Genomic DNA, 21884 nt, shown 5'->3' on the forward strand with positions numbered 1-21884 from the left:
TCCTGTTATTTTGATCGCCAGCATAGTCACTATCCGAATATCCTACAAGTTCTGCTCTGCCTCCCTTCTTGTAGAATATCCCGAAAACAATTGTGCCCTTTATATACCTCAAAATCCTTTTAGCTGCCTGTAAGTGAGAATCAGTAGGACGCTCCATATACCTGCTGATCAAACTGACACTAAACATTAAGTCAGGACGTGTTGCAGTCAAATACATTAGGCTTCCCACCATTTGTTTGTAAACGGTGCTATCAACTGCTACTCCCTCTTCATCTTTCGTGAGTTTAAAACCAGGAACCACGGGGTTATGTACTGAGTTACATTGAGCCATGTTAAACCTTTCCAAAATCTCTTGAGCATACTTTCGTTGAGTAATGAAGATACCATCTGCCTTTTGTAATACTTCAATGCCAAGGAAGTACTTCATTTGCCCAAGATCAGTCATGTCAAACTCAGTTTTCATGGACTGTTTAAATTCTTCGAACATGGCATTATCATTGCCAGTAAAGATAAGATTGTCAACGTAAAGACACAGAATCAGAATTTTACCTCCACCTGCAGTCTTAATAAATAATGTATGCTCATAAGGACATTTGATGAAGCCTTCATTGCTGAAATATGTTTCAATGCGACTATACCAGGCGCGAGGAGCCTGTTTAAGGCCATATAATGCCTTCTTCAGTCGATAAACCTTAGCTTCATGCCCCTTTTGTTCATATCCTGGTGGCTGCTCAACGAAGACTTCTTCAGTAATTTCTCCATGCAGGAAAGCCGACTTGACATCAAGCTGGTAGATTACCCAAGATTTCTGTGCAGCAATGGATATAACAATGCGTATAGTGTCCAGGCGAGCTACTGGTGCGAAGACCTCAGCGCAATCAATTCCATGTTGTTGACAGTACCCCTTAGAAACCAGTCGAGCCTTGTGCTTGTCCACTTCTCCATGTTCATTGAATTTTGTTTTGAACACCCATTTTACTCCTATAGTTTTTCCTCCCGATGGCAGCACTGTTAAATCCCATGTGTCATTCTTTTCTATAGCTTGCATCTCTTGATCCATGGCTTTTCTCCATTTCTCAGACTTCACAGCTTCAGCAAATGTAATAGGATCTCCATCAGTGAACAAAGCTAACTGTGTTAGGTTGACAGTTTCTTCATCTGAGAGCCCTTGTCCGGTTTCATAGTCGCTTATCCACACTGGTGGTCTTCGTGTTCGTGTCGCAGGAGATGATGGTTGTTCTTCATGTGAGATATTAATGTTATCTCCATCAGCTTCAATATTTCCTCCATCTGTTTCAATATTACCTCCATCGGGTTCACTGTCTCCAGTTTCTTCTCTGAAAATAAATTCTTCAGAGTCACCTCCCGCATTTTCAACTGCTCCTTCTGTTTCAACAGCTCCTTCTGTGTCGTTGTCCCACTCAAGCTCAGTGTATATGGCCTGTTTGTGATCATCATCCCAGGTCCATTGCTTATCTTCTTCAAATACTACATCTCGGCTTATAATGATTTTATTTGAGATTGGATCAAACAATTTATAAGCCTTAGATTCATCACTTACCCCCAGTAAAATGCATTTTACACTTCTGGCATCAAGCTTTATTCGTTTGCTGTCAGGTACATGCACGTGAGAAATGCAACCAAAAACTCGAAAGTAGTCAACTGATGGCTTGTGCCCATTCCACATTTCTGCTGGTGTTTTGTTCTTCACAGCTAGAGTTGGACATCGATTTAGAATATGCACCGTCCAGTTCACTGCTTCAGGCCAGAATGTCTTGGGAATTTGCTTTGCTGTCAACATGTTGCGCACTATATTCATAATGGTGCGGTTCTTCCTTTCTGCTACACCGTTCTGCTGAGGTGAATAAGCGGTCGTCAGCTGCCTTTGAATGCCATGCTCATTGCAGAAGTCAGTGAAATCTTGTGATGTAAATTCTCCTCCACGGTCTGTTCTAAGACTACGTATGTAAGAACCTATTTCCTTCTCAACTCTGGCTTTAAAAGATTTAAATGTGGAATAGGCTTCTGATTTCGCCATCAAGAAGAACACCCAAGTTTTCCTGCTGTAATCATCGATGAATGTAATAAGATACCTTTTATTGCCATTTGAAACTGGATTAATTGGTCCACATATGTCAGCATGTACCAACTGTAGAATGTTGTTGGCTCTCCACATGCTTGCTCTAGGAAATGGATCACGATGTTGTCTTCCCACCAGGCAATCCTCACAAATCTTTTGGGAGGCTTTAAACAGAGGTAATCCTTTCACCATTTTCTTTTGTTGTAGTACTTTGAGCCCATTCCAGCTGAGATGTCCATACCGACAGTGCCAAAGGTCTGCTTGATCTGCGATCAGTGTGGAGAAACATTTTGATTCCTTAGGTGGATAACGAGCATGCACAGTGAACATTCTGTTGTGTGTCATTTCTGTTTCCATGATCAAACCTTTCTCTTTGTGAAATATTTTGCAAATTCCACGTTGAATGAGAACTGTCAGCCCCTTCTCTTGCAATTGGCCAATACTCAACAGATTATTCTTTAGGTCTGGCACGTAGAAAACTTCTGTGATGACATGCACACACCCATTTACTTCCATTCGAATGTTTCCTTTTCCTTGTACAGTAAGACTGGAGTCATTGCCAAGCTTCACGGTTTCTCGAAAGCTTTTGTCAAGATCAAAAAACATGTTATGTTTCCCACACATGTGATTACTGCACCCAGAATCAAGAAACCAAATGTGCTCCATGTCAGACTCGTTGGAATCTACAAACGCCATTAGCAACATCTCATCCTTTGTTTCAGCATAATTCACCCTCTGTTCCTTGTCTCGTTTAGGACATTCCCATTGAAAATGCCCCAATGCATGACAATAATAACACTCTAGGATGGATTTATTGAATCCAAACCTACCCCTTCCTCTTCCTCGTCCTTGATAAGTGCCTCTACCTCCACCTCTTCCTCCTTGCTGGAATCCATGAGTGATCTGAAGTGCTTGTTCATCGTTCACATGTCTGCTGATCCGTTGTTCATGCACCAAGAGGCTGCTTTGAAGCTCATCTATAGACATTGTGTCCAGATCATTTGATTCCTCAATGGAGCAAACAACATAATCATATTTTGAAGTCATAGACCTCAAAATCTTTTCAATGATAACCACATCATCCATTTGTTCTCCATGGATGCGCATTTTGTTTGCAATGGTGAGTGTTCTGCCAAAATAATCATTAACAGATTCTGCATTCTTCATATGCAACACTTCAAACTCTTTACGAAGAGCTTGCAATTGAGCGCGCTTGACACGTGTTGTCCCTTGATATTTTTGCTTCAATGAATCCCATATTTCTTTAGCTGTATCTTTCTTCAAGATTGTTTCCAATATCGATCGATCAATGGCTTGGAACAAATAGTTCTTGGCCTTGAGATCTTTCAGCTTTTGATCGTCATACGTCTTCTGTTGTATCTCACTGAGACTTGATCCCTCTACTGCAGCAGTGATTCCTGTTTCTATCAAGTTCCAATATTCTTTGGAACGCAAAAAATTCTCCATCAGCATACTCCAATGGTCATAGTGACCATCAAACCTTGGAATGGCAGGTTGCACGAAACTATTTTCGGATGCCATGTCTCTGACTCTTTACTTTAATACCTGAAAAGAAAAATTTGATCAAACCTCGTGAGGAGGCTCTGATACCAATTGTGAAATAAATAAAACAAAGAGCTTTGACAGGCTTGATTATGCGAGAGATGGAAGAATTGATTAATTTATTAAGCAACTGATGTGGCCATTAAATAGCCTTACACTGGAAGAAGAAAAGGATAACTGCCCACGATTTAAAGTCCTATAATCGTGCTACTGTAACGGAAAAACAATCTTGTTCCTCAAGACAAGGAGGAATTATTCAACGTAACAGAAAAAGCTTAAAACAGGGAAACTGCCCAACTAATGACAATTTATCAGTGAGATTCCCTAGCTGCAGCTTTTTAATTCGGTTTGTTCTTTTGTAAAAGGCTATTTAAGCCATCTCTTCATACCGACGCAATTTAGTTTCTTGCTGGATTCCGGTATCGGAAGAGCCTTACAAAAATAATAGCAGTAGAGAAAAAAAAACCAATCAAAGCGCTTTAATGGTCATTACGATCACCGGAGCATGATAATGAAGAGTAATCAAGTCTGATGAAGAGTGGTATTTTGAACCACTAGAGAATGGGATCTTGAATGATGCACAAACGAGAGTCATAGAAGACCAGAGAAAATACTTTACAAAACCATTGACAACGGCAAACTAGACGCGATTCATGGCGAGAGGATGAGTGATGTCACTGTGATTGAGAAAATCCTTCGCTCAATGACTCCTAAATTTGACTACGCAGTGTTCTCTCCATTGAAGGATCTAGAGATCTTGACAACCTGCCAATTGATGAGCTATACAGCTAACTAGATACCTGGCTTGTATTATGGAGCATGTTAGGTTAATATTTTTTTTTTAATTTAAAAAAATATCGAAGATGGTGATGATTTTTTAAAGAACAAAAAATAATCTAGAATTTGGGTAAATTGATTTGAATGAGTTAAATAATCTTAGTTAATTTAATAGTATAATTATTGTCACATGTGTGTAGCGTGGTGGCGATTATTCATCCTTAAAGAAAAATAAAATATGGTTTATCTGGCACAAATATGATGAGACAAGGAATTATTGTTTCCTATCAGTAAAATATGGATTGGAAGTCGTCACCTAGTATTCTGGTCACTAAAAACCCTAACTAATCTCAGAGATTGGGTACGAAGACTAGTTGCATAAAGGAAAGGTATTAGCACCCCAACTATGTCTTACCTAAGATAGGCTGCATTGTTTTAATGTCTGATAAAATCTAAGGTCTTGTTGTGTTTTCTGATTGTTAGCCTGTCTAAGGTTCAAGAAAAGCTCTCCTTACTAAGAAGATTCTTAACTTAATGGGATAGAACCTAACTATTCTAATGTTCGAAAAAAAAAATTTAATATCCGAAATACATATTACTTGTAATATAGTACCCTGGATACTAAGAGAAACAAAATAAATTTTTTGTTGTTTTTGACATTTTGGTCAATGTTCTCTTGGCTATTAAAGCCAAATGCATGCTAAAATATATATTTTTTGGTGTATGAAAAACACAATATGATTTTTTAGCTTTGAGACACTTGGCCGTATGCACAAAAACAATTTTTTTTCAAATTTTTTGTATTTTTGGAAATTTTTGATGAAAATCGGATATTTTAATACTGGATTTGTATTTTCACAACGTAAAATACAGACCGATATTGACCAAAATGGATAAAAGAAACTGTGCTGGAAAATTATAAAATTCTGAACAAAAAATAAAACAAAATCTTAAATGTTTTTGAAATGAACCAGACCCGGCTCATATCAGTGGGCTGGGCTAGACCCGGCCTAAAACCAAATAGGTTGGTTACAATGTCTAAGCATAGTAACTAGCCCTTCATTTGCTGCAGAACGTGAATTAATTCACATTCTGCATGAAAATGCAGATAGCAGCTGAGCAAAGGGAGAAAGAGACGAGGCAATAAGAGGTTACCTGCGGTGGTGTTGAGGCGATGCTGTTGGCAGCGGAGGCACGGTGGCCAGCGGTTTTCTCCCCCTTCTTTCTCTGTTTTTTTTTCGTTCTATTCTCTGTCTTTTTTCTTTCTGTTTTTTCTTTTCTTTTCTTCTCTCTTCTCTTCTCACTTCCCTCTCCCCTCTGTTGTGTTCTCTCTCTCTCGTTTTGTCTCTCTCTTTTTTTTGTGTTATGTTCTCCCCCTCAATATTTATAGGTAAAAACAGAGGGGAGAGAGAGGTAGGGGCATCCACTATGCTGCAGCCCCAAACCGCCCAAGGGGTACGTCCCTTCTATTCTTCCACCACGTGGCAAGCAAGTGGGTTATGTGGTTGTCTTTTTTAGTCCTCGGGGGAAGAGAAGGCGATGAGAAACAGGGAAGAAAAGTCTTCTTCTTTCCCTGCTTCACACGTCCAGGGAAAAAAGAAGACTTGCAGTGCCTTCAAAACGACACTGTTTTGGATTTTTTTTTCTTTTTATGAACAATGCATGAAACGATGTCATTTCATTTAAAAGGAAAAGACGACAAAAACATGTCAGAGTTCACAATGGTCCTCAATTTGTGATTTGTTCAAGCAAGTCCTTAATTGCAATTTTGATTTAAAAAACAATGCAATTGCATCCTTGCCAAAAATCAAACAGCGGCCCTGAAGTTGGCCGTCTTTTTCATTTTAGTCCTTGGTCTTGAATTAGTGCAATTTGACCCTCAATTGAGCAATAAACTTCTAATTTCTTTAATTTGGCCCCTAATCTGGTTTTAATTACAGCTCCTCTATTTACAAGCCTTTTTTAATTTGGTCCTTGGTTTCGGATTTCTTCAATTAAGTCCCTAATTGGCCATCAAACTTCAATATTTATGCAATTAAGCCCTTGATTTGACCAAATTAACTTTTAAAAATTATAATTTGACTCTAGAATTTAATTTCTTCCAATTAAAGCCCAAATTAACTCTAAAATTAATTTTTCTTGCAATCAAAACCTCCATAAATTCAATTAAACCTTCAATAAAATTTAATTGAGTCAATAAACATCTGATTTTGGATTTTTCTTTCCTCAAATTGAATTTTTTTTGTCAATAGGGCTATCATCAGTCAATAAAATATTGCCAAATTTTAATTTTTGTATTTTTAAATCTCCTCAACCAATTTTTAACCATTTTTTTTTAGTGTTCTAGCATCCTCTTTTCATTGTTATATTTTTTTTATAATATTTTTTTTTGTATTTTTTTTTTGAAGCAATAAAATATGTGAATTGGGGAATAACCCAAAAATGGGTTATGACACTTACAAAAAAAAACCACCAACAATAATAATAATGAAAAAAACAATCTCCAAAAAAGCAAATAATTAATAAAAACAAATGAAAACCTGTCAAAATTATAAAAAGATATCCTATAAATATTTATAAAAGGTCTCAATGACCTTATTTGAAAAAAAAATGAATAATAATGTGATAACCTTGTACATAGAATAACAAAACAAATCCAAAACTCAATTATTAGCAAAGCAAATGTTGAAGGATGAACTAAAAAATCAATTTTAAAAAATGATAAAAAAAAAAACCTGACTCGAGTTGTCGCACCCCAAAAAAATCCAGAAGCGCGGCATCGGCTGGCGATTTAAGTCTCGTTGTTGTGTTTGCTTTGAATTCGTACGTCGGAGTCGCCACCTAGTAATTCATTGAGGGCTACTAGGAAACCTGATGTACTGGTCTTGTCAGAGATCGCGGGTAAGGGACTGGTTGTGGTTAGGGAAGGTATTAGCACCCCTAACGCACCCTACCTAGGGTAAGCTGCTTCGTGAATTTGATGTGTTAAAGAAGTTTTAATAACTATCTTTTCATCAGAAATTAGAAATATCACTTACGTATAAGTTAATAATTCTTAACCGTGATCCGATCAAAATATTAAATTCTTCTTTAATCTCTGCAATTTTATCATAAATAAGAAAATAAATAAAACATTCATAAAACAAATACAAAAAAGCACACAGGTACACTTTCACTATTTTTTGTTTCTTTTCTTTTCTTTTTCTTTTTTTCTTTTCTTTTCTTTTCTTTTACATATATACACAATTACATACCATTAACATCTTACAAATCAACAAAATTCAAAATAAATAAAAAACAATACATTAAACAATTCAAAAATTACAAAATAAAAACCCCCCTCCACAAAAATCCAATAACAGTGCCGGGGAAGCTTTTTGGAACCGCATGCAGTGCTGAGGAAGGCTTCTGGGGGCAGAAAACAGTGGTGGCGCGTCTTCCCACTCGCCACTGGCGGCGCGTGGGTTCACGCGCCGCCGATGAAGGCCGAAAACCAGTGGATCGGGAGCGCCTTCTTCTCCCCTGTCTTCCTCCACCGGCGGTGAGGGTCATCGTCGCCTGCAACAAAAACAACAACACACAACAAGCAGTCGGTTTTAATTTTTCTTTCCGTTACAGATCTGCTTTTAATTTTTTTGTTTTCTGTCCATGGTTCCTTTCTTCTTCTCCGGCGATGATTCTGTTGCAAAGGGGAAGGAAGATCTATCGTGGATGGAGCTGCTACGGCTGACGGTGAAGACGGTGAGGCGACTAGCGGGTTGAGCCGCGGCGGGCGCTGGGTTTCATCTTCTTCTTCTCCTCTGCTTCAGGCAGCCGATCTGGTGGTTGCAAAGGGGATCGCAGCTGTGGTCGTTGCTGCTGTCGTCCGTCCGGCGGCTGAAGCCGCAGCGGAGATGGGCTTGCTGTCGATGTTCAGGCGGAGGGATGGACCGATCGGGGTCAGTGGGCGTCGCTGTTGATGGCTGAGGAGCGGACAGATCTGGCGGTGGCCGTGTCGCCGTGTTCGGCGGTGAGAGCAGACGTTGGTGCTGAGGGCGAAGAGAAACGGGGAACAAGGAGATGGGGACAGCAACCTTCTTTGTTGGCTGGCTTTTTGTTTCGGCTGGGGAACAACAAGGTGAGGGGGAAATGGTGAAGATCTGTGATTTGGGGGGACGGAGTGGCTGCTCCGGCTGGTTTTTAGAGAAAAATCCAACCGCGGCAAAAATAATCACCAGGAAAAAAGGGGGGAGTTTTGGTGGTGGTGTGGTTGTTTCGGACGGCGGTTGTGGGGGAAGAAACAATTTCAAACTGGGGCTGCTGTTTTGGCCGGTTGAGGGAGAATCATTCAAACCAGGGAGGGGCTGCCGTTTGGCTTGTGTTTGTGGCTGGCGGCTGTAAGAAACCAAAAAATTCCAACCAAGGGGGGGCGGCTGTGTTTGGATTTTTAGGGTTTTTTTTTGTTGTATTTTCGGGTGTTTCCAAAATTAGCCCCCCCCACTTTGTTTGAGTTAAAGACCAGTATTTATAGGAAAAAATGTTGCTAGGTTTTTCAACTTGGTCCCTCAACTTCTTTCTTTTTTGTAAATTTTGATTTCTCTTATTTTTTTGTATTTTTTGAAAACGAGCAATATCAATGTCGACTCAAATGCGAAAAATCAATGATTTAAAAATGACACGTGAAAAGTCGAACGCGTTTGAAAATCTTTTAACAATTTAAATTCTTTTTTAGACGACGTTGAAAATGCTAAAATGACGAAAATATATTAAAAAACATATTTTTTGGATTTTCTTTGTTTTTCTCTATTTTTGAATTTTTTGAAAATATATCAAAAACATGGGTCAAAAATTGGGTACCAACAGATGCCCCCTCTTTACAATGCTTACGAAGCAAAACTCCTCAAAATTTTGCATAGTAAGCTTTGTAAAGAAAACAAAAGGAAAATGATTTTATTATCTTGGGCAACCTGCCCACACACTCACACTGATCTGTTTTCACGGGCGACCTGCCCACGCATACTCACTCTGGTCTATTTTCACGGGCGACCTGCCCACACATACTCACCCTAGTCTATTTTCACGGGCGACCGACCCACACTCTCCCAATAGTCTATTTTCACGGGCGACCTGCCCACACATTGGGTTTACCTGAGATCCCATCCGGCGACCTCATTCAACTGGAACGAAAATATGCGTAACTCGGTTAACCTGAAATCCCATCTGGCGATTCCCTTTAACCAAAGCTACATGAGATCCCATATGGCGACCTCATTCGACTGGAACTAAACTGTGTGTAACTCGGTTAACCTGAAATCCCATCTGGCGATTCCCTTTAACCAAAGCTACATGAGATCCCATCTGGCGACCTTATTCAATTGGAACTAACTGTGTGTAACTCGGTTAACCTGAAATCCCATCTGACGATTCCCTTTAACCAAAGCTACATGAGATCCCATCTGGCGACCTCATTCAATGGAACGAAAATATATGTAACTCGGTTAACCTGAAATCCCATCTGGCGATTCCCTTTAACCAAAGCTACATGAGATCCCATCTGGCGACCTCATTCTGGTCTCATTGTACGGGTGACTAACCCTAGAAAAATGCTGGTCTCATTGTACGGGTGACGAACCCTAGAAAAATGCTGGTCTCATTGTACGGGTGACGAACCCTAGTGCTGGTCTCATTGTACGGGTGACGAACCCTAGAAAAATGTTGGTCTCATTGTACGGGTGACGAACCCTAGAAAAATGATGGTCTCATTGTATGGGTGACCGACCCAAAAATAGAAAAAATGTGAAGAAGTGTGGTCTCATTGTAATGGGTGACCTACCCACGTGGAAAGAATATGAAAAGGTGGTCTCGTTGTGATGGGCGACCTACCCAAATAGAGAGAATGTGATGTGCGGTCTCATTATAATGGGTGACCTACCCAAATGGAAAAAATATGATGAAGTGTGAAAAATAGGACTTACCTGGCGAAGTCGTGAGGGGATGACAGAAGAAGGGCTGGAAAACTTGGTGCTTCCTGATAATTCCCGATCATAGGGTTTGAAAACTCGGTGTTTCCTGACTGCAAGGGTTGAAAACTCGAGGCTTCCCGATTGCAAGGTTGATCTTTCCATTTCTTTGGGATTTTCCTAATGGCAAGGTTCATCCCATCGTCCTTTTATTCCATGATCAAAACCGATTCTTTATTATCATCACCACTATGCTTCTTTCTTTTTCCACCATCTTGCTGGACCTCATTAAGGATTTTCCTGTAATAATTCAAAAATATGTGCAAATGGTTTTTTTTTTTTAGGTTAGATGATATGCATGCATCCTTACCTGATTTGAAATATAGGTCCCCCCTCTTTGATGCTCCATCGTCATAGGGTGCCCTTGTTTGTATCCCACAGCCTTCCTTGTTCTTTCGATGTATTGACTTATTCATGTGCTAGCCATCCACTCAGCTGTAAATGCAGTGCCCATATCGGGTTGTCTTTGACAATTACTGCTCGCATCGTTCATCAAGCTTGACCCTGCCCCCAAGTGTGGTGCTGCTTGATTCATCCTGAAGGATTTTCTCTCCTAGCTTCCTCTGAGAATTATCTTCTGATTGATTGTGTGCATCATGTCAATACCCATCAAGATTGTTAATCAGTCATGAACTTGCCTCTAGTTGAAACAGTATTCTTCAAGCACATGTTATCATCAGCCTTCTTGGAACTCATCCAGTCATCCAGACATGCATCTCATAACTTGCAGTACAAAGGCTCATGGTTGTATGCTCAGTGTTCTTCTCAATAGATTCCCTTCAAACTCTTCTAATCAGATTTGTGAAAAGAAATGTCTCAGCCTCATCAATGATGCTGCTTTTTTTTTTATCCCCCATACTCATGCGGTGAAGCGCTCATCTGGCTTCAGAACAAGTTGTCCCACAACCATGTTGCAAAGGATGACAATATGAGATTGTCCTTTAAGTGCAGCATTGTTCCACAGTCAGTCTTGGTGGTGTGCATATGTTCGATGTTCATTCAAATGCACTCACCCGATAACATCTGTCAGGAGCCATAGCCATGTTTCAGAGGGTGACCCAAGATGAAGATATGAAAATATCCTTCAAGTACAGCGTTGCTCATCAATTGTTGCTGAAGTTCACTAAATCATGGATTGTCTTTGAACGACATTGCCCCTAGTTGATCTGAACCTGCTCATTCTTCTGTTTACAACCAAATGGCTTTTGTGAATGCCAGGAATGACTTTGATGGACTTTGATGACTCATCATGTGATTCTTTCTTTGCCCCCAGCTGATCTGGACACTGTTTGTTTTTCCTTTTCAAGGTCTACTGTATTGCCCCCAGCTGCTCAACTTTTCAAAGAATGTCGAGGACTTCAATGTCATTTCTATCAACGATTTTGCATACTCAATCAATGTTCTTCTGTGTTTGATAATCTTCCTTGTTCTGGAATCAACTCTCATATTTCAAAGATCATGTCTATTCAAAGTCTAGTTTGTTGAAATGAAATCAGAGATGTCTTTTTTTGAAAATCTTTTGAAAATCAAGCTTTTTGATCAAAGGCCCAACACATTTTATTCGAAATATATAGTCCTCTGATTGTCATGCATTTTGAAAACAGAAATTGACCCAATGTAGGATTAAAAATGGCTTTTTCCATGGTTCTTTGTATCAATTTGAATCCTTGATGTTGGGTATATCATTTGATAGTCTATGATGAGGTGACCTTCGCATGAATTTCAAAAAAAACAAAAATGCTCAAGTCAAAACTCCGGCTTTATCAAGAAAGGTTGTTTCTCTTCTTATAACTTGTTTTATCAGCATGCATAATAACCAATAGCTTAATTCATGAAGTCACGACCCTTATGGAAAAACTCTTCAAATTTTGAGAGCGCCATTTATCGGTTCAAATTGCTTGTTTGATTAAAAAGGGCTTTTAAAAGCACGTAATGCAGGCTATGGTTCATGGCTATGAAAGAAAGGAATTTCAAAGGCTCAAAAGGTGTTTGAGGGTTTCAAAGACCTAGGATCAACATCAACTATTCATCAACTCTTTTATATTGTTGTCTTTGTAGAGGAAACGACATATAACCTTGTTAACCTCAAAGTTCAGACTTTTCTTAACATAAGTTATAATGCAAATCCACCTTTCCTTGATGAATAACCAACTTTAATCATCTGATAACATCAAAAGCTTTATAATGGACACCAAAAGTCACGTTTATAGCTTAGTCTTTTCTGGTATTGACTTTTGTTGTGCATTTCCTTGATTGAAATTTCTTTTGCTCTTCATAGACTTGATAGGCGTTCTCCTTCCTTTATCTTTGACTTGTATTTAAGTGAGGGGAATTTCAACTTCTTTTTTTTTTTTCGTTCTCTTTTTTTCATAGCCTTCCTCAAAGTTTTTTCTTGGATGGCCCTCAATCTATGGATTTTCTTCTGCTAGCCCTTTCTCAAACATTGGACTTTTGTTCTAAGCTTTTCTTTGATCCATTGATTTTATCAGTGTCTCCAAAATATCTCTCATTTGCCCCCAGTGTGGGGTGTGATCCTAGTCAGGGTTTCTTTTTTGAAAGAAAATATTTTATCAGGCTCAAAATGGGACTGCAAGGGATATAATCTTTAGAAAGTGAAGGGATATCAAAGATGGCCTTTTCTCATTTCAAGCAAGGTCGGTTAGAACCGATAAATTTTGTCCTCATCCAGTGTAATGATTGGGACTTGTAAGAATCATGATTCACAAGTCCATAACTACTGAATCCACTACATGTCATTATGCATACTGTTAAAACTTAGCTATATGATGTGTGGTTCAGTTTCAGGAGGTATGAGTTCAAAATTGTTCAGTCACCTCATATCATTTTCAAGCATCAAGTCATTTCTGTAATCAAAACACTTTTAATCTTCCGGATTGATTAACCTTTATCGCATGTTGGAGTTTGATCAAAATATTTTGTCAAAATACCCTTTGAAAGAAGTATCTCTTGATTTCAAAACAACAAGAAGCCAAAAAAAAAAAGACATGTTTCGTTCAAGGATGAGATGTGATATCAAAATAAAATGCAGAATTCCAAAACAATATGATTGACTGTTCATCACCATTCTTGAATCAGCTTTTCTGGCAATATTTGTGTTTTACCAAGCACTTCCGATCACTTGTCATTTTGAAAATGATTCAACATCATCTTTCGCAAACTCAGCTTGATTCTTGAAACTCTTGTGTCTGTTCAACTGAAATAGCCTGGGAACCCTCCATGATATTCACATCTGGTTTGAATTATACCACGGTGGTTGCATGCAATTTGTCGAAGTCTGGGACACTGAGTATGGAATCTGGCAGTGCTAGTAAATAAACCCACATGGCAAAGAAATGTCTATCTTTGGCAAATACATTTGAGCAATTGATTCTACCGTGAGACCTGGCTATACCACATAATTAAGGGTTCACACCGTCAAAGTCATCTCCTGATCCACTTCTCATCCTTGTTCTAGAATCCATGGCAGATCTTCCAATCTTTCTTCTCTTCATAGCTTGTTCAATTCTTCGGCCAATCCTCACAACATTATTTCAATCTTCCAATGTTGCTATGGTTGGTTGAGGATTGTTAGAAAACTTTCTAACAGCTTGGTAATCTTGGCAGCGCATGAAAACAAAAGCATGTGGAATCACACATTGTCAAAACTAGAAGAGAGCTCGATAAATCTGAAGCTCCTTTATTTCCTCTTTGATTGCTCATTGAAAGTGCGACAAACAAACACCTATAGAGGAAATCCTGCTCTGTTGAAGTTTCAGTATTCTTCATGTTTTTCAGTCTAGGCATGTCTCTTCTCTCTACTTTTGCGTTCTAATACTGACATTGTTGGAGAAAAATCATAAATGATCTGAAACTAATGTATTCCTTCTTGGATTTCCCACTTGCGGATCCACAAACAGATTCCTGTCAGGAGAGCTCTGCTACGTTGAAGTTTGATGCCTGCTCATTTTTTCAAACCAAGTCTGGCTCTTCAACCTGCTATAGTTTCTTCGTACTGAAACTGATGAGAGAAATATTTGTAGTATATGCAATTAGTAAATCCCCTCTTGCACTCTCAACTTGCAGCATCATAAACAGATTTTTGTAGAAAGAGCTCTGCCATGTTGAAGTTCGACGACTGCTCATATTTTCAGACTAGGCCTAACTCCTCTGCCTACTACAATGTTTTGCTTGTGCCACTGGTGGGAAAAAGTTTCAAAGCGTATGAAATTAATACATCCCCCTTTTGCATTTCTCATTGGCAGATCCACCAAATAAATCTCTACAGAGAGAGCTCTACCGCGTAGAAGTTCAGCGTCTGATCATGGTTTTTTCGGACCATCTTGTGCTGCTGAACTGGAATTGAGCTCATAATTGGGGTAACTTCAAACAGACTGATGCACCATGAACAGGAGGCTAGTAGTCGTTTGGTTCCATTAGATGATGTGGAGGCAATGAACATTTAACAGTGCAACTGGGCAAAAACCAGAGTTGTCATTAGTTGATGACTGAAGGCATTGTTGCTATTGTTCATGACGGAAAAGGAGAGATACAGCTTCAATTAGATGTGAACCAGCAGTGTTCCCACAGAAGACTATGCAAACATTCTCTTTCCATTTGATGCTCAACACTTGTTCGAGCAGATCTGAGTCTAGCTACTTCACATTTAACGCTCTCAACCTTAATCTGATAATGAGCCTCTATCTGACACATTTCTTCACCTCCATCACGTGCATCACCGCTTGCACGGGGGACCTACCTTTCAACCCGGTACATGCATGATAAATGTATGAACATGTAATCTATATGATCAACTCAACCTTCGAGAGGTGACAATATGGTCGTAACTCTTGTATGATGGACAAGAATTGTGATTTTTGCCCAAACTCTACAATGAAAATTTTCGGAGCAACGACCAATGTGTCACCCACAAGTCTTGAGTTCAAGATGCTTCAAGAAGGGTTTGCCCTTATGCAAAAAACGATAGCACATACAACCTAAGGACAAGTTCTATTCATTATGTGAACATGGGTAGGTTTTCTATCTGGTCTCAAAAGGGTCTCATATCTGCCCAGTGACGTTCTTCGTAAAGACAGTATGGGGGCGTTGCAAAGAATGGTTAAGGCACGTATACCAACCATTACCAAGCAGGCACTCAGATATGAGTTGGGTGTTTCACGCATCTGAACCCTGACCAATAGTCTTAGGGCAGATCGCTAGTTCCCCACCTAACCTATAAGCTTGTGTGTGCTTTCAAAAATAAATACAGGTGATGCATGAGACAATTCTATCAAATGCATGGAAATAAATATTAACAAAAAGATAAAAATGCAAAAACTTAAACACATCAAATATACAAAGCTTAGTCCAATAATGTCAGAAACAGTACCTTCCCCAGTGGAGTCGCCATTCTGTCGCACCCCAAAAAAATCCAGAAGATCGGCATCGGCTGGCGATTTAAGTCTCGTTGTTGTGTTTGCTTTGAATTCGTACGTCGGAGTCGCCACCTAGTAATTCATTGAGGGCTACTAGGAAACCTGATGTACTGGTCTTGTCAGAGATCGCGGGTAAGGGACTGGTTGTGGTTAGGGAAGGTATTAGCACCCCTAACGCACCCTACCTAGGGTAAGCTGCTTCGTGAATTTGATGTGTTAAAGAAGTTTTAATAACTATCTTTTCATCGGAAATTAGAAATATCACTTACGTATAAGTTAATAATTCTTAACCGTGATCCGATCAAAATATTAAATTCTTCTTTAATCTCTGCAATTTTATCATAAATAAGAAAATAAATAAAACATTCATAAAACAAATACAAAAAAGCACACAGGTACACTTTCACTATTTTTTGTTTCTTTTCTTTTCTTTTTCTTTTTTTCTTTTCTTTTCTTTTCTTTTACATATATACACAATTACATACCATTAACATCTTACAAATCAACAAAATTCAAAATAAATAAAAAACAATACATTAAACAATTCAAAAATTACAAAATAAAAACCCCCCTCCACAAAAATCCAATAACAGTGCCGGGGAAGCTTTTTGGAACCGCATGCAGTGCTGAGGAAGGCTTCTGGGGGCAGAAAACAGTGGCGGCGCGTCTTCCCACTCGCCACTGGCGGCGCGTGGGTTCACGCGCCGCCGATGAAGGCTGAAAACCAGTGGATCGGGAGCGCCTTCTTCTCCCCTGTCTTCCTCCACCGGCGGTGAGGGTCATCGTCGCCTGCAACAAAAACAACAACACACAACAAGCAGTCGGTTTTAATTTTTCTTTCCGTTACAGATCTGCTTTTAATTTTTTTGTTTTCTGTCCATGGTTCCTTTCTTCTTCTCCGGCGATGATTCTGTTGCAAAGGGGAAGGAAGATCTATCGTGGATGGAGCTGCTACGGCTGACGGTGAAGACGGTGAGGCGACTAGCGGGTTGAGCCGCGGCGGGCGCTGGGTTTCATCTTCTTCTTCTCCTCTGCTTCAGGCAGCCGATCTGGTGGTTGCAAAGGGGATCGCAGCTGTGGTCGTTGCTGCTGTCGTCCGTCCGGCGGCTGAAGCCGCAGCGGAGATGGGCTTGCTGTCGATGTTCAGGCGGAGGGATGGACCGATCGGGGTCAGTGGGCGTCGCTGTTGATGGCTGAGGAGCGGACAGATCTGGCGGTGGCCGTGTCGCCGTGTTCGGCGGTGAGAGCAGACGCTGGTGCTGAGGGCGAAGAGAAACGGGGAACAAGGAGATGGGGACAGCAACCTTCTTTGTTGGCTGGCTTTTTGTTTCGGCTGGGGAACAACAAGGTGAGGGGGAAATGGTGAAGATCTGTGATTTGGGGGGACGGAGTGGCTGCTCCGGCTGGTTTTTAGAGAAAAATCCAACCGCGGCAAAAATAATCACCAGGAAAAAAGGGGGGAGTTTTGGTGGTGGTGTGGTTGTTTCGGACGGCGGTTGTGGGGGAAGAAAAAATTTCAAACTGGGGCTGCTGTTTTGGCCGGTTGAGGGAGAATCATTCAAACCGGGGAGGGGCTGCCGTTTGGCTTGTGTTTGTGGCTGGCGGCTGTAAGAAACCAAAAAATTCCAACCAAGGGGGGGCGGCTGTGTTTGGATTTTTAGGGTTTTTTTTTGTTGTATTTTCGGGTGTTTCCAAAATTAGCCCCCCCCCACTTTGTTTGAGTTAAAGACCAGTATTTATAGGAAAAAATGTTGCTAGGTTTTTCAACTTGGTCCCTCAACTTCTTTCTTTTTTGTAAATTTTGATTTCTCTTATTTTTTTGTATTTTTTGAAAACGAGCAATATCAATGTCGACTCAAATGCGAAAAATCAATGATTTAAAAATGACACGTGAAAAGTCGAACGCGTTTGAAAATCTTTTAACAATTTAAATTCTTTTTTAGACGACGTTGAAAATGCTAAAATGACGAAAATATATTAAAAAAACATATTTTTTGGATTTTCTTTGTTTTTCTCTCTATTTTTGAATTTTTTGAAAATATATCAAAAACATGGGTCAAAAATTGGGTACCAACACGAGTCATCATGTCAAATTCATAGTCTAGTCAAAAGACCAGAATAACAACATATAGAAGAAATTGAATAAAACAATGGAGGTCAACTCTTAAACAAACTAACTAATTAAAGGAAATATTTTTTTAAAAAAATCAAAATAAATAACTCAAGCCAACTTAAGTTAACTCGATTAGTTTGTGACCTAAATATGAGATTGATCGAGATAACCCCATAACAAGAAAAATGAAGAAAATCACGAAGCTCAAGGCTCGACAACCTAATGACAAATGGTGAAATTTTAAAAAAATCAATTTTATTTTTAAACGGTCCTAAAAAGATCAAAGTTAAATTTGGCTAATCTTTAAAACCTACAAACATAGGTTATGAGGTTAGGATTACCTTATAGAAGATAATAATAAAAAAATTCACAAAACAAAATTCCTAATCATCCACACTTATAAAAAAAACAAAACAACGAGGATTAAATCTGGTATAAAAACTAGATTGAAGAAAATCAAGAGGGACTAAATTGAAAAAATAAAATAAATTAAGAAAAGGATAAAACAAAAATAAATAGCAATCAAAAGAATGAGTGAAAAATATAGATATAAAAATTAAATGAAATAAAATGTTGATGAATGAAATTGAAAAACAAAATCAAGAAAATGATAAAAAAAAAAATCAAAAGAATGAGAGTTAAATTAAATACAAAACTTAAGTGAAATAAATTGTTGAGAGATGAATTTTTTTTAAAAAAAAAAATCAACTTTAAAAAGCATTAAAAACAAAACAAATAGCAATCAAAAGAATAAAGATCAAAATTGATACAAATACAAAGTGACAAAATATATTTGATTTTTAAAAGGTCTACCATGAAGTCTGAGACCGTAGTTTGAAGACCTGGCCCAAGACTTGGGTTCCGGGTTTTTACCGGGTCGGCTGAGTCACCGAGTTGGACAGGGTAATTTTTTTTAAAAAAATCAAATGATGTCATTTTAGTTAAAAAAAAAAATAAATAAATAAAAGTCAACGGGTTTGCAGCTAGGTCTTGCCCGGTCAATCAAGTCACACCAGGTTTTTCCTTCCCCCGTTTTTTCTTCAACCCAGCCCGGTTCCAGCCTCGGGTCAGCCGGGTCCCAGGTCGAACCGCCGGGTTGGGCCGGGCTTCAAAACTATATCTAAGACTATAAGAGAGAAAATAAGGAGGAAAAGAAAAGAAAGAAAAAAGTCTAGCGGAGTCAACCGTTGCTTCGTCATGTACAAGCACCTAATCACCATGAAGAGGATGGTGCGACACTTCCAATGCCTTTATGGATAGCAAAGTTTGACCAATGCGAAGTGTCATATGCGTCTCTCAAAGAACCCAGGCGCCTCCTCTATGTTGGTACATACGCAACATGCGCTAACCATTTTAATTTTTTTAATTATATTTTGATTTGTTAAAAGACTGAATTAGCCCTCATTTAAATTGATTATAACTAGAAAACCAAATTAAAAACACAAAAAAAAAAAAAAAACCATGCACATTTTAAGAGCAAGATTGTCATTTCAATGTTTTTAAATAAAGGAAAGACAAATAAATCCATGGATGCTAGTTTAATTTTCTTTTTTCTTTTCTTTTTTTTACTTTTAGATGTAATTAAGTAATTAAATTGTGCTAAAAATATGAAAAGACTAATTTGTTCAAATCAACTTGGTAATAACTAATGGATCATATGAAAAAGATTATTTTGTCTTGTCAACAAGGTTATTAGTTTTCTTTTAGAAAAGCAACAACACTAAAACATTGTTCCACTGCATGGTATTTTGTTTCTTGTGCTACAGTGTTTTCATGATGCTTTTAGGTTTTTGTTAATTACTGGTCCATAAGCAGAGGATGACAAGACATGTTGAGGAGGAGCAAGCTTTAAAGGCCACCACTCCTACAGGATCATCTCCAAGGAGAGGCAAATGACATGGTGGATTTTAAGGACGAGGAAGAGGATAACAATAAAAAGCATTAACCGACACGACAAGTATAAACTAACACTTCCAAGGTCTGAACATGCCTTCAAAAAGGAAAGTCATGAAAGGGAACGTCTTTAAATTAATTCTCTCCTATGTGAATTAATAGTGGTCTAGAGTTGATCGAATGTTGTTAAACTCTTAAAAATAGGTAATTGTCCATGCTTGGACCTACTTCAAAACTCTATAAACATTACATTCACCATGAAAAAGAAAAAGAAAAAGAAATTTATTATATAATTAGAATGTTAGAATGATGGTCAACCTTATATAATTAATAATATCAAAATTCAATATAAAATTATTAAGAAAGATCAGTATTGCTTTCTTCTTCTTTTGTCTTAACTATATATACCACTATATATCCAGTGATAATTACTTGATAGTTTTTTTCACGATTCATTATACATACCGGATATATTCTTTTGTTATATTCATTTAAATTACCTCGCGTGATTTATATAATAGAAATTTTATCTACAAAGGAAACACAAATTTATAATGAATCAAAGCAATAGATGCAAGTCATAACTGGTATAAATTGTGTAGCATTATTATATATTATTGATAGATTTAATGTTAGAGAGAGAGGGGGGGGGTGATCACATCCTTGTATATATGTACAGATCATGTTAGATTCTTTTCGGAGCCTTTGCTTCCTATAGTTTGCCTTAATTTCAAGTTCTGGAGTCAAGAGTCTGACGTCTTCTTCTCCTGCTGCTGCTTTTCTTGTCTTTAACATCCAGATAGTTTAATCTTTTCACCTCTTCAATTCATTTCTAACCAGAAGCAGTTCTTTGATATAGCAATGTAGTCTATCTATCATCAATGCCAGAAACAGAGAAAATCCTGCAAAGCAACCCTAAGAGTGATGATGAACCCTAACTTAATATGTATTCCCCCCCCCTCTTATTAAGAATGGATGCACTTCTTACGATTCTTTCTATCTACTCAAGGAATATATAATGCTGTCTGAGCTGCCATTTATAATAATATTAATCTTGTTTCTTTTGCATGCCAAATATACATAGAACCTTATAAAAACCTCGACAGCCTCCCTCGCCATCTTTTAAAGCAATTGAGCCCAATTTGATAGGGTTGACTAATTCTTACAAGCACGAGGTAAATTTTGAAGAGTTCTTTGAAGGGCTAATTCGTCGATCTGATAAAAATATAGGGGTTGTTATGGAATTTTAAGTAATGGTTGTTGTATAGTGTAACGGTCAATTATTTGCTTGCAGATCACGACAGTATTTGATTCTCCAGAAATCCAAAAATTAAAGCAATGCACATCAAGATGAAAGGTCACAAGTTACCTAGAAGAGATGCTTCGAGGATGCGTTCAACCATAAGAACCTCGTCGGCAGAATTAACGGCGCCAGCATCTAGCAAACGTTTCCTAATCTGCAGCGCGTTGTGCAAGACGGAAGTGAACACCACAATCAAGGTTGTCGCCACAGTTTTCGCCACCAACGGACCCTTCCCCTGCTTCAACTGGTCAATCGCCATGATCACTAGCTTCCTTAGAGGGGTCCTAAACAAAAGGATCAGGATCAAAGCCATTTCGGTGAATACTACGGTGAACAAAAGATTGATCATGTTTATAAAAGGTTCTTTTTATGGTGGAATGAAGGAGAACTTAGCTAGCTTCAGGATATATAGAGAGAGAGAGAGAGATAAAAGGCGAGACTGACTTTAGTATATTGTGCAGTTTCGTACGAACTTGTATATTCTTTTCAAGACTTACAGTTTAGCTAAAGAATAATTCTTTCCATGACCCTGGAAATCATATATAGAATAGAATATCTTTACTTCGGGGTATCAACTTGCACACGTTTAACACTAGAGAGGAATCTTTCACCAGACCTCATGTATAATTTGCCAAGAGTAATACGATGTCAAAAAAACCCATTTAGCTTGAAGACATAGCTTATATCTTGAATAATCGGTTAATTTTTTGATTTTGACAATCTA

The 21884-nt window shown here is 38.5% G+C and overlaps 1 protein-coding gene across 1 annotated transcript; it reads right to left on the reverse strand.

Annotated features, from left to right (window-relative positions):
• Window positions 1–20442: 20442 nt before the first annotated feature.
• LOC118035342 (uncharacterized) lies at window positions 20443–21665 on the reverse strand. Its single transcript, XM_035040865.2, has 2 exons — window positions 21227–21665; window positions 20443–20759 (listed from the first exon to the last, which is right to left on the reverse strand). Exons 1-2 carry the CDS (start codon window positions 21507–21509, stop codon window positions 20671–20673), a joined length of 372 nt encoding a protein of 123 aa, XP_034896756.1. The 5' UTR covers window positions 21510–21665; the 3' UTR covers window positions 20443–20670.
• Window positions 21666–21884: the final 219 nt, after the last annotated feature.

The sequence above is a fragment of the Populus alba genome, chromosome 11 (genome assembly GCF_005239225.2).
Source record: "Populus alba chromosome 11, ASM523922v2, whole genome shotgun sequence".
Classification (NCBI taxonomy): domain Eukaryota; kingdom Viridiplantae; phylum Streptophyta; class Magnoliopsida; order Malpighiales; family Salicaceae; genus Populus; species Populus alba.

Coding starts and splice junctions, on each gene's coding strand:
- LOC118035342 (XM_035040865.2), bottom strand. CDS start 21,509: ATGATCAATCTTTTGTTCACCGTAGTATTCACCGAAATGGCTTTGATC. Junction 20,760..21,226: donor CCTCGAAGCATCTCTTCTAG/GTAACTTGTGAC, acceptor GTTGCTTTGCAG/GATTTTCTCTGTTTCTGGCA.